This window comes from Artemia sp. Qi Xiang Cuo, chromosome 5 (assembly GCF_049724085.1).
Source record: "Artemia sp. Qi Xiang Cuo chromosome 5, ASM4972408v1, whole genome shotgun sequence".
NCBI lineage: Eukaryota > Metazoa > Arthropoda > Branchiopoda > Anostraca > Artemiidae > Artemia > Artemia sp. Qi Xiang Cuo.
The window spans coordinates 49,494,151-49,507,732 of NC_142798.1; the positions used below are offsets into that span (position 1 = coordinate 49,494,151).

A 13,582-nucleotide genomic window follows, 5' to 3' on the forward strand; every position below is an offset into this window, starting at 1 on the left:
ATAGGGGAGGGGGCTATCATTTTTAAATGATAATACCTCTTTTTTTATTGAAAGCAGGGATGCCTAAAAGAAAATCTTTTTTTTCATTTAAAGTGGAGATAAAAGAAAACGATTTCAAAGTCCCTGGGAAACCATTGAAATGTTTTGATAGACCCAGGGCCCCCCAGTAGGACTTGATCATTGTCTTGGGTATTTTGCGATTTCTCATAGGCTACTGGCCTAATTTAGCTTATTTGTGCGCTCCATTTTAATTAGATTCTTTGGATCTTAAGTAGTGCCATGGCGTATTTAACACTCAGTTTTGGAATAATTTGAGGTATATCTGAATAATTTAGAAATTTCTGTTGTTGTCATTGTACCCCTTCACTCATACCCTAATTTTTTTTTTTCAAGGAACAATAAGCTGTTTAATGTTAATTTTCGTGTTTGTTTGAAACATACAATGATCTGATTAATCATTAAGTATACTATTTTTGTAATGTAAAGCTGAGACTGTATTCTATTAAGACGGCATCCGGAGGGGGGGGGGGTAGGGAGGTATTACATTTAAATGATAATAGCTCCAAATTTTATTTATTGAAAGCTGGGATCCCAAAAAGTTGATTTTTTTAATTTAAAGCAGAGACGGCATCCTATCAAGGTGGTATCCAGAGGGGGGAGGGGGGTATTGAGCTATCATATTTAAATGATAATACCCCTTTTTTTTTTAGCAGGGGTGCCAATATGTTAATTATTTTTTTAATTTAAAGCAGTGACGGTATCCTATCAAGATGGTATTCAGCGGAGGGGGGGCTGAGGGAGTTATTATATTCAAGTGATAGTACCTTGATTTTTTTTTTTTTTTTTTGAAAGCAGGGATGCCAAAAAGTTGAAAAATAGACAAAATTAACAAGATTTTCGTGAGTTATACTTGATACAGCACTTGCATAGTTTTATCGTCCAAAGGGAAAGGGACATATGTTTCCAATCCGTTTTTTTTTTCTTATTGATGAAACGGGTTTACTTTCAAAACATTCATTCATAAGTACCAGGCAGATTCACACTAAAACGAATTGGTGTGACGAAAGCGATATCGACATCCCCACCTAACGTCGCGTTCGAGTAACAATGGCGCCCTTGGTCCAGTGCCCAAGTTACATTAAAAGGCCAGGTTATAATAAAAGCTTTCAATTTGGGAGGTTCAAGGAGGAGTCTTTGACAGTCTTATGACCTCAGGGTACTAGATATTGCAACGTTCTTACGTATCTACAGTGGTTTAGAAAATTTGATCACCCCACAAATGATTACCAAAAATATGCACAAATGTAACATTTGGAATATTATAACACTTTTTTCAAAGCTTTGAAGAAAAGCAAAAAAGTCTAAATACCCCTAACTACGCTTGAAAGCTATTTTATAAAGAAACTCTTTGGAGATTTCCATGAAAATGACCATAGCAGAAGCTTTGAGCCTGGGTGGGGATCAAAGAGGAGTCTTTTGACCACAGGTGACTTATTGTTGCGACTTTCTTCAATTTGGTAATTCTTGTGAGCATTTGGAAATCAAAGCTTAATTTCAATAACTGATACTAAGTGTCCTAACATTTTGCTTGGATTAAAAGTGACGAACTAGGATAAAAATTTCAAAATCTTTCTGGAGCTACTTCAGTTTGCATGTTATTTCATTTAATTACACTTAAAACGGATGGGCTTTTCATTTTTTACCTATGAAAATAGCTGGCACTTCATTTTTCTTCATAGCGAATAAACTATTAAGTGTTTTTTGTGTCATTGTAATTGAAGTGTTCCCATGTGAAGTGTTCATCGTGTATTTTTCAATTTGATAAATTTACTCCTTTTAGATGCAATTTATAATTTCACTGATATTAGGTATTTATGACTTTATAATTTGGAATGAATCCCCAAAAGAAAAAATGAATAATATCCAAAAGAGCATCCAAAAGCAATAAAAAAAGCAGCAGTTCATCCTTAGATATCCAAGTTGATATCCAAAAAAGCAGCATGACATATATTCTATAAAGAAGCCAAAAAAAACTTTAAAATGTATTTTTTTTTAAATTGTAATTAAAAACCATTTTTTAATACAAAAAGGCTTTTTAGGAATCCAAAAGAGCAAAAAAAACAAAACAAAAAAACAATCAATATCAAATTTGTCTATTTCAACTGTTTTAAAGGTGACAAAATAGATAGAGGCAAGGGCATTATGAAAAAATTAAGCTTCTAAGTTAAAATTTATATTCAAAGTTTTTACCCAGATAACTGACGAATTTTGTGATACGGTATTTGAAGTTTTATATGCAGTAATGCTCGATGAAAAAAACTACTAATTTTGATAATTATCTATGTTAAGAATACATAGCTAATAGATACTTCAACTACTCGTATTATGCAAGGGTTCTGAAACGCCACAGCCATTTCGTTTCTACCAAATTTCTACTTCTCTTGATGAATAACGAAGAAGACCAGTTTCCAGCCAGCGACTTGTGAATTTTTGAACTCATGAATAGGCTCGAATCTGTTGTAAATTTAAGCTGTGATTTGAGAAAGACTTATGAAAACATTAATGTTTGCGGTCAACATTGATCGCGCCGATTATAATAGATAATTATATATATTATAAGGTATTTTGCATGTACGATATTATATACTATATAATATATCCTGGTATATATATATATTTATGCTATGGTCCCGATGGTAGTTTGTTTGTAAATAGTTTAGTTTAATAGTGATCCATAAAGAATCGGGTAGACAGAATATCTAGAGGCTTTGTGAATCACAACAGTGGGTCATTGCCTTCAAGCCAATCAGAACATAGTATATTGTTCCAGGCAATAGTTCTTAAATGAAAATAGGAAGACTGCCGCACATGTCTTTTTGTTACAGTAAATCCGTGACGCTTTATAAATCTGAGATTTAGAGCAGTTAAACCTAGGACAGGCCAAAGTAAAGCAGGGGTGGGGTGAGGGGGAGCGCTCCCCCTAGTATTGTCTAAAGTAGTGTAATTTACTTAATTAACTCAAGTTTGCGTTAATTAAACTTGCTCCTAACGCAAGTTTATCGGATCAACCTATTTTGCCCCCCCCCCTAAATTTTTTATTGGATCAACCTATTTTGCCTCCCCCCCCTAAAAAAAAAATCCTGGATCCGCCCCTGAAGTAAAGTTGTTGTTTCCTTGTATATTATTTCATTGTTGGATTAACTCGAAGAATTTTAGTTTTCGTTGACATTTATAGGCACATATTGGTAAAAGCTTAATGGGCACAACCAGTTTGCTGAGGTACCTAGCACAGTGTTGCCACCCCTAATGATTTATCAATGTTTCTAGTGATTTTTCGTATAAAAAATCGCTAAAATCTAGTGATTTTTTTCCACCGAGTGGGAACCCTCACCTAGCCGCTTCACGTGCCTACTTACTCAACGCTATTCTTTCCTTCGTCTTGTGGATGAATACAGATGTAACCTAAGTGTGCCACAAAGTGAGAATTCATTGCTCATTTAGCTCCACCGTCGGTTTGGCTTATTTGGACTGGCAAATATCCAAATTTTATGACATAATGCGATAAAAGCTCGGAATGATATCATTTACTTGCTTTCTTCGAACTTCAGCTAATTTGTAGGAGTGACCGGTAAAACTCGGGATTTGCCAATGATCAGGCTTCTACTGTGCAATATTCATTAGTCCGCCACTGAGATGTCGTGTTGAATAACTTAGATTACTAATGGTTACTCAAAACGTAGGGCTACTTTGTAGCTCACTTTGCAAATTAGTCAAGAAGCGATTAAATAGCATACATCTTGGTTGCAGCTGTAACTGTAACCTAGTAAAAGGCGAACCGCAGCTCATAGTAACCAAAAGTTAAAAACGTGTTTTGAAAAAAGTTAAAATATTTAAGACCGTATTATCTAATTTGCTAGTAGAGGTTGTTGCTTAGGGACACCAAGTTTGAAGATCATAATCATTGTTTTCAAAATGTAATTTATCTATTCGAGAAGCCATTATTTTTTTTTTATTATATTGCATTACTGGGTAATTCAGCCTGCTTAAAATAAAACACTGTCTAATTAAGATAACCCGAGAGCCTGCATATCGAGCGAAAAAAGGGGTATAAGCCTAGAATTGGGGCTATTGAAAAGGAAATATGTTAAGAAAACAATTCTAACTTTGCAATATGCAGAAATTGTAGTTAACAAATATCGAAACCAATTCCACTATACTTTAGCCATACAAGCCATAGCCACAGAACTAATTAGTTCTATAGCCATAGAACTAAGGGATGATCGAGATTTTTGGTTTGACTCATGGCGGACAATGTCGACTGGACTTGTATGCAAAATGGGGGACTGAATTTGCTTGGACTCACAGGCGATCAAGTGACCTAAGCCTACTAGGCTTGCCCGCTTAGAGTCTTAGGCGCTTAGTTTGATTTTTGGATAAAAAGTGCTTTATCTAAGGGAGTACTAAATTCTATTAGCCTAATGGTCCCATGGTGTCTTACTGTGTCCCTGCTTATATTGTGTTCAATGAAGTCCATTTATTTCAACTGAAATACCAAATTCGAAGGTTACAAAACTAAAGCTTCTTTTGAAGTTTTGTCATATTTGTGTGAGCCGTTTTCGTATTGCAAAATTTTAATGTCTGCCGGCAAGAGGAAGGGGGGGGGGGGGGTCAAATATGTTATTCACCCGGAAGACAAAATTCTATAGAAAGTGCAAAGCTTTGCAACATAAAAAGTAAGACTTTTCTGGCTAAAAGCCGAATTTTTGTCTATCTTCGGGATTTATATTAAGCTTGCCCTCCCCCCTCCGGATATATTTTTGTGGCTGCCCATGTAAGGCTATGTATGACAATCTTATTACACTTATTTGTTAAGGTGATAGTCGATTTGATAAGAGTTATTCACTAAGGTACTGTATCAGATTAAAGGCTTAACGGTACTTCTCTAAAATAAAAAACAAACTCGAGAATTTCGATCGCGCATGATGCTAATATGAGACAAGAAACTGCTCAAGGAACTTATTTATACCAGAGAATTAGCTTTGGCTGGGTTGGAAAATAAATTGTAGCTATATTTTATTTAAGTATTTAGGTGGTATTGTGGTTAGGTTAGAATAGGTTTGTTTGGGTTAAGTATTTAATATATGCTTTTCTTTACCCCCCCCCCAAACCCCGCTAATGTGCAAATATATAGCCCAAATTTGTTTGAAAGCTATTATATTCTAATCATATTTTGTTTTTTCATTAGCATTAACCAAACTTCACTTCTCGAGTGTATTTTATATAGGCTAATAGACAAGTACCGGCTTAACTAGCAAGACAAGTCAAGACCGTATTTTCTAGAATGCAAATTAGTAAATCTACTTAAGTCCGCGTCAAAAATTAACGTTATTACTGAAAATATCGACTTCTATATTATTTTTTTGTTGGGGAGAGAGATCTGTTTCCTTGTCATTAACGACTATGCTCAATTGCTAGTGCCTATTAGTGACATGATAATTGTGTTTTTTTCCTGATATATGGGACTTTTGGACACCCAGTTCAAACACTTCAAATAGATCGTAACGTTCTGCTTGCTTTACCAAATTTATTTTGTAAATTTCAGAAGCTATTAGAAATAATCAAACATTCTGCGCTTTGTAGATAATTTATTTACTGGAGATATAATATGTAAGTTATCGATATTTGACATAAGCTATTTAGTTTATCGATTATATTAGTCTGACACAACTATTCTGTCTGAATCTGATGCTGTCCAAAGATCAAAGCTCAAAGATAACGTATATCCGTTGCGAAACCTTTTACCGTGGACTTGGATCATAAAAATTCTTATCGGAGTTTTCCCACTACCGGTTTGGACCACCTGTTTAAATAGACAAAAAATGAGAAAAAAGGACAATAAGACTTGTCTCTGGTTTTTCAGTATGTGCGAATTGCTTCAACCTAATAAGAAAATGGTTTCTCTTTGTGCCCTTTTATCAGTCTTTGGTTTTATTGACGAGTCCCTCTTGATAACTATCAGTTCAGGGTCGCTTTAACTCATGTCCTTCATTTCCTCACATTCACCATCTTTCATATTAAATTAAATCCTTCGTGTTTCGTATCATCTTAATATACTTTAGTTTCAAGTCTTTAAACTAGCGGCGTGATCTAATCTGTTGCCAACGAAAGCTATTTCTGAGATCCTACGAATTTTCTAAGATAATGGAAATATATTGTTGAATAATATTTCCAGGATATTATATCATATTTTAATAATAAAGTATTTCTGCCATGTTTGATCATGAGCTGTTACTGAGCGTTCATTATCAACTTTTTAGTGTATAGAAATTTTAAAGAAAAATATAGTTGAATGACAAATATTGTTTCTGGGAAGCATGTTTGTGATACTATCAGTATTGTGTTTTTTTTTCTAATACCTAGAGAAAAGCAAATATGCCTCCTAAGTTAAAAGTTTGCATGGTACTTTTCAATTAGCCGGTACCTACGCTAGAAGTCAAGTTTGGTTAATGTTAATGAAATAAAACAAAATATGATGAAAATATAATAGTTTTGAAACTAATTTGTGCTATATATTTGCACATTCGGGGGGCGGGGGGTAAAGCATGGCATATATTAAATACGTAACCTAACCTAGGTACTTTTTTCACCCTAAACCTAAAAAAACAATAGTTTAAATACTGTAAACGCAATGACAAACCACGGTTTGCGATCCAATTCTGTATTGAAAGATACATGTTTGACTAGTTTCCTTTAGCATCTTCCCTATACAATATATCGCGTGGGTACCAGCTAATTGAAACGTACCGTTTGCATATATCACATTTTTCACTTCCCGATTTATGATGTTCTCTGTATTAAAACTATCAAGCTGACTGCTAATGGAGCTGACAACCGACTATAATGGCATTGTGAAATAATGTGGGGGGGGGGTAGGAATTTTTATCAAAGTAAGCGTGGTAGTCGACGAGAATAAGGGGGAAGATAAATTCACCGTCTTCTTTCAGGCTTTAGCTTTTATTCGCGATTTTTATTAGAGGACAAAGAGTTTTTACGGCGCGCTATCCCAGTTGTTGCCTTAGCCTCTGTATCGGTGGGAATAAGATTGTAAGTCATCTATTGATGGAAATGACGAACAGTGAAAGCCAGAGCTGGAGAAAAATCGGAAGTTCGAAGCTACTTTGGCTCTGGAGGACACTTTTTCATCTAAATATTATTCCTACGCCTATTCTACTCCTCAATAAAAAGAATGCACTGTCATTGCCATTTGACTTGTCGGAATCTCTTTAAAATACAAAGCATCAAAATACAAGCATCTTATTTGAATTCTGGTCAGCGCTTTTAACTATGTAAAAATTTTACTCTGCTTCTGCTTGTTTATTCCGCCTACTTTCTAGCCTTGGTTGAAGTAAGCACCTCATATAAGACTCGTACAGTCTTTCAGTGGAACAGTATGCACAGGGTTGCCACCCTTAGTGATTTATAATTATTTATAGTGATCTTTTATATTGCCTAAACAAAAAATTAGTATATCAGCACATAATTCACTAGATTACTGAAGAAATCACTAAAAAATCACTCTAATCTAGTGATTTTTTTTTTCATCAGGCGGCATCAGGAGTCTGTATAATGACAGTAATGGAGAAATTAATTTTTTTAAAACTTGAAACTCCCACTTTCTCGTCAATGAAATCATTTACCTGAATTTTGGAGGCTCTTCCGTAAGCTGTTGTTAGCATAGGGGCCATTTGACTTCTTTTTTTTTTGCACAAGGCAGTGTATTCTATATACTTTCTTTTGCCTTTTCGAGGCTGAAATCTGGAATTTAAAGTCAAGCATTTTGTTTTGTTTAGTTTAAATAATAGAAAGTAGTAATTATAAAGGGGCAGGGGTAGCCTTAAAAACATTTTTGACCTAGGTCTCATCTCCAAGGAACAGTCTATTAGAGCTCCAGATGTTTTGTTCGCAAATCTGAGAGGTAAGTTCCTAGCAGCCAAAACGATACAGATCTTATGAATAAACCTCTAAGAACGAACTAGTAATATCCTGCAAGCAAGATCTGAGGTACAGTTATCGAAGCTTCTGATTCCCATATCGATTTAACTACTAAAATTATATACGGTTATCTCTTTTAACTCAAGGTATCTGCTGAAATTTCACTTAAGTGCCATTACCAAGTATTTTAGGGAGCTTACAAAAAATAAATGCAAAAAATTCGATAAATTAGATAGGAAATGACAAGTAATTCAAAATAACATGAGTGCCTTATTTTAGATGAAAATTGTTCCACTGTATTGCAAGTTTTTCGATTCTGAAAGTATTGATTTGATTTCCGGTTTAAAAATGCATTGAAGTTTGACCAAAGCACTTTCAAAAGGTGTTAAGTTGCAAAATACGAATTTCAATGGGAGAAGTGCAGGGGGGGAAGGGGTGTTGATGATTATGCCCATTTCCTGAGAAGGAATTTTTTGTCTTGGTAACTTCAAGATGCATCACAAATTATTTTTTGCATCGAAAGCTTCGTTTTATAAGAATTGTCTTATCTTCTATAAATCGTGTTTTAGAAAAATTACCAGTCTTTAGAACCAAATTAGGCATCATTAAACGAAATGGATCATTCGATCCAGTCTTTTCAGGTCACGGGGAGAAGTTTCGAATGAATCAAGTTGATAAAAGAAAAAGTCACATAAGACATTTCGAACTACTGCGGCAATTTTGGCCCAAGAGAGTAATTAAAATTTTGGTACTTCCGTATCATCCATACCGCACTCAACAATTGAAGTTAGGTTAATCATAATGAAATATACCAAACTATGAGGAAAATATAATACTTTAGTTACAAAATTAGGTAAACTACAACAAAGAATTATGGAAAGAAGGCCACCCAGAACGTCTAAAATACTTACCCTAACCAAACCAAAATACCATTTCTATATATTAAATATTTAATTAAAAAATAACTACATAGTAGTTTTTCCCTTGATCCTATGCTAATTGTCTCCGAATAGATACAGCTATAAACCGGTTATCTCAGATTCAACATAGCAATTTTCTCGAGTGTGTTCTGGTTAATATGGAAGTACCGGAATTTTTAATTATGTTGTATTTTTTTTTACGATTATATATGTTTGATTCACTTATTTGTTTTTTTTTTCAGTTAAAAGAAGATGGAGAACAGTGTCACGTCTCTGACCAAAACATCAAGCTGTCTCTCCTGATGTATTTCTCTTACTTCATTCTCTTCTCAAATTTCTTCTATCGTGCTTATTTTTCAAAATCAAAAAGAGACACTCAAGCTAATGGAAAAGGAAATGATACAAAAAAGGTTCAATAATAAGGAAAGTGACGCTCAAAGTTAGATACAAATTTCCAGACACGGGTATATTTTCCAGACAGGCTATTTTCATGCATTACACCATTCTGGTACCATAAAAATTATATTGATTAATGTTTGGATTTGATGTCTGTTGAAATTCTCAGGTTTTGAATGTGGTAAAGACTTTGTTATTGATGCTTGTGGTAAGACTACTGGCTTTCCATTGTTATAGTTTGTTTTGGACACGGATATGTTTCTTCGATGTGAATGTTGTTGTTGAAAACGAAAGAATAAGCGCTTTTCTAACCCTTTTTTATTCTAAGTGTCATTTTATCCGCCCAACGGTGCCGTATCTAAAGGTTATAAATTTTGATGGAAAATGTATCCACCAGTACCTATTTTCTTCCAATAATAGAAAAGCCATGAATATTTTTTTAAAGGGGGAGGGTGTCGAATAAGGGCAAAATCCTTCTATCGATTGATGTTTAAATGGTTTAGGCCCAGTGGCGGTTCTGGCCTCTTGTACGCCTGGGACAAAATCTTGATTAGCCCCTCCCACTGTCTCCCAAAAATTTTCAGCCCCATTTTTACAAGATTCTCATTTATCAACGAAATATTCATTTATTAGAAAAATTTTGATACAAAATATAGAAAAAAACATTAAAATTAATTAAATTCGGTCTTATTACTTTTATTTTCAAGGAATGGTGATGAAGTTATGGGAAAATGAAAATTTTTGAGTCAATTTGCTTATTCTTACTACCTACTGCGCCCTCTATTTGATTTTAATACAAATAAATTTTCAAAAATAACAAAATGATTATAATCCGTTAGATTATTTATTTGGAATTTTGTGCCCATAAAATTTCTGTGCCAAGGGCAAGTGCCCCCCTCTATCCCCCTAAAGCTTTTAAGCTGCATGGAAGGCTCTAGATTGACCCGTTTCCCAAAAATTGGTGAAGATTAGATACATCTTTACAATACCAGATATTAAAGAAAAACGGATTTTACGGTAAATCCTGTTTGGTAAGCGTTCATCGGGCTTTGGAGACAATTAAGCATGATTTAGAATGAAGCTCAAGCCCCTTGTTTCTAGAAAAAAAACCGGTCCCCGGGAACCCACGGGACGCCAAGGTATCTTCAACGTTTTGGAGACTGATCCCATTAAAAACTCTTGAGCATTCAGCACAAAAAATAAAAACAATTTGTTTCAAGATTTGAATTTTGAAAAGTTCTGCAATAGAAGCTATAACTAAGTAAAAGGTTGTTCTATATAATCGTTTGTGCGTGTAACTAAGATATGTAGCAACAATGTCTACGGGGTGCAATTTTTTTGGGTGTTACCACATTTGTCAAAGTTGCTATTGCCAAAGTTTGAATTTGTAATGAATAATTTTTAAATGTGGCACCGTTGATCCCTGTATTTTATTCAGTTATAGGCTGCATGATTGTTTTTTTGTTTTGCAAAGTAAAACATAGGAGCAACAGTTTGCCTCTGGAACCTGACAAGAATATATATATATATATATATATATATATATATATATATATATATATATATATATATATATATATATATATATATATATATATATATATATATATATATATATATATGTAGGATATCGAAATTTGATGGTTGTTTGATTTTTATTTATGTTGATTGATTGAAAAAAAAGTGTGAACTCTCTCAATATTACAAAACTAGATATATGCTCCAAGAAGAGTCATCGGCTAGCCTAAAAACACATTTTTACAAAGAATAAAAGTTGATAAGGGAATTTATTTTAAAAGGAACACTTTAGATAATAAATGTTTAATTTAGTTTATCCTATAAATTAGTATTGCATTCGATTTTTCCTACAAATTTTCTTTATTTCTTTAGTGGGTCGTTCTCTTCTCTTTTTTTTTCTTGAGGCGCTGCCATTGTCTACCACATTTCTTTTAATCCTACGAAGTTAAAGAATTATCAAGTTAGCAGAAGCGTGCAAATAGGGAAAACCCCTCGTTGTGTTTTTTACATTTGAATATTTGCCTATTTCCCCCATCTGCTACGCAATTATTATATTGCTTTATCTATTTATTTCTTCGAAAAACTAATTTAGGGTTTCAAATTAGCAGTTTACTGGCCTTTCCTTCATTCGTTCTTTGAAGTTTTTACTTGCATCCTTGAAATTTTAATTACTTTTAATAGCATTCAGAACACAGGGAGGCGGGGGCTAAGACTGGTGAAAAATACACCTACTGTGTTTTATTTTAATTCTAATGAAATGTATTTTACTATAATTTTTGTCGTATATTTTTGATTAATTTTTACTCTTGTGTGGATCCGCAAATTTTCTTTTTAGTACCTTTTTCAAAAACTTAAGAAATAGTTATCTTGGTAAACTTTGCCTAGTGCGGAATAGATTTTATTTTTGGTTGGCGAGGAATAATAGTCTATCTATTTTTTTTTTACATCACACCTTACTTTGCAAAATAGACACTAAATACTCGAAATTATTATTGTCGTAAAAAAAGAAGATAGAGCTTATTTTCGGTCAAAGAGTATGTGCTTGCAATTGTATGAGAGAGTAGGCTATTTGTTAAGAGAATGGTGTGTCCGAATTTTAGTAATGGATATTGCTCTGTATGATATCTCTTTTCTGAAATTATTTTAACCGGTGTAGTGTCATTTTATTTTCTGGTTGTTACACGTGGTAAACTTATAACGAATCACATTTGATTTCTATTTATATTTTCAGTCATACGATTGATAATGCAGAATTTAGGTTTTTTTTAAACACACAAAAGTATACAAAAGTTGAAAAAACTGGCTTGAAAAACTATTCATTTACTACTTGGTGATACACATAAAGAGCAAAACGCATTTTTCCGGTTCTGCGCTCTTAACTTCATTTCTTCATTTCAAGATAATGATTTAAAGATAATCCTAGAGGTCTCAGATTCTATAATTTTTTATGCTAAACATTTGAAAGTAAACTTAACTTAGAGTTTTGGAGGGTATCACTTTTACCGAAATCTATAATAGTCTAAGTATATATAATTTTTTAACACGATTCAATCAACCACAATGTGTCATTGAGATGTCAAGAAGACAAGATTACTTGTATCATAGTCATAGGTTGGCAAAAAAAAATCAAAGATAAAAGCTCCAATTCTTGACAGAAAACACTCTTCTGTTTGTGTCTTCTCTGTCGTTAAAACAGAAGTTTAGTAGCTAAAATTGTAACAGTAGTAATGAAGTTCAAACAAAGACGAAAAATGGAGAAAATTGTCAGTGCTAGTCTATTTGTAAGGTTGTCACGTGTCAGTGATTTGCTTTGTTTCAGTTAATTAACTGACATTGTCCTGTGAATTTGCTGTTGTGTGGTTCAATTGATGGAAGTTTTGATTAACCAGCATTTAGTCGTTTATTTTTAAAATATACAAGTTGCTTATGTTTTAAAAGATATCTTATTCTCCATTTATTTGACATATCAAGACTTATTGCAATGGCAGGAATGTTTACAGGAATTTATTTTGAGAGGCAATGATGATTAGGTCAGGTTTTACGATAAAAAATTGATAGGTTGGAGCCGTGCAACTTGTCAATGCAACCGTGCAATTTGTCAATGTAACCGTGCAATTTGTCAGCGCAATCGTGCAATGCCAGTCCATTCTAAGCCAAATGAAAAGCAGGACTTTCTTGAATGGTGTAGCAAGAGGTCATAAGAAAGGTTTGAAGGAAATAGGAAGTCCATAGGCCGGAGTGAAGGACTCTGGGCAGATTAGGATGGAATAGGAGCGTGTGTAGGTGTTAGTTTAAGATGGCTTGCGCTGCCATGAGTTGCCAGTAGTAGCAGTAGCATTGGAAATTATAGAGGATATTGATTAATTCTGGAAATTCAGACCTGATTCCCCTGCTTATGTGCCCGCGGAATGTTTTTTCTACAGGAGTTCTGGCTAAATTGTCCATGATGCTCAATGTCAGCTCTCTGAAAAAAGCAAAGTAGCTTCAGCCATGTATGTATACCTAGCTATGATTCCTGACGCCTGACTCCCGACGCGTTGGGCGTTTGACAACAGGGGACAATCCGATTTTACCAATGGGCGATATCAGAGTTGTTCAAACAAATCTAGCGTCCTTTTGGTACCGTCCTCTTGGATAATTGAACACTATTAATAATATAAGGTGCAGGATGGTTGGGATTGTATCAGGATTTACCTAGACAGGTCATCCTACGCTGCAAAGGTTAGTACATAGGGTAACACTTCGCTTCATTACGG

General features: G+C 34.0%; 1 protein-coding gene across 1 annotated transcript in view; it reads left to right on the top strand.

Moving 5' to 3' along the window:
- Positions 1-12,763, top strand: part of Baldspot (elongation of very long chain fatty acids protein baldspot) — a 54,297-nt gene extending 41,534 nt beyond the window's left edge. Inside the window, exon 5 of the mRNA XM_089089677.1 lies at positions 9,155-12,763. Coding sequence (XP_088945803.1) covers positions 9,155-9,331 — 177 coding nt within the window. The 3' untranslated portion in view covers positions 9,332-12,763. The remainder of the gene's footprint in view (positions 1-9,154) is intronic.
- The last annotated feature ends 819 nt before the right edge of the window (positions 12,764-13,582 follow it).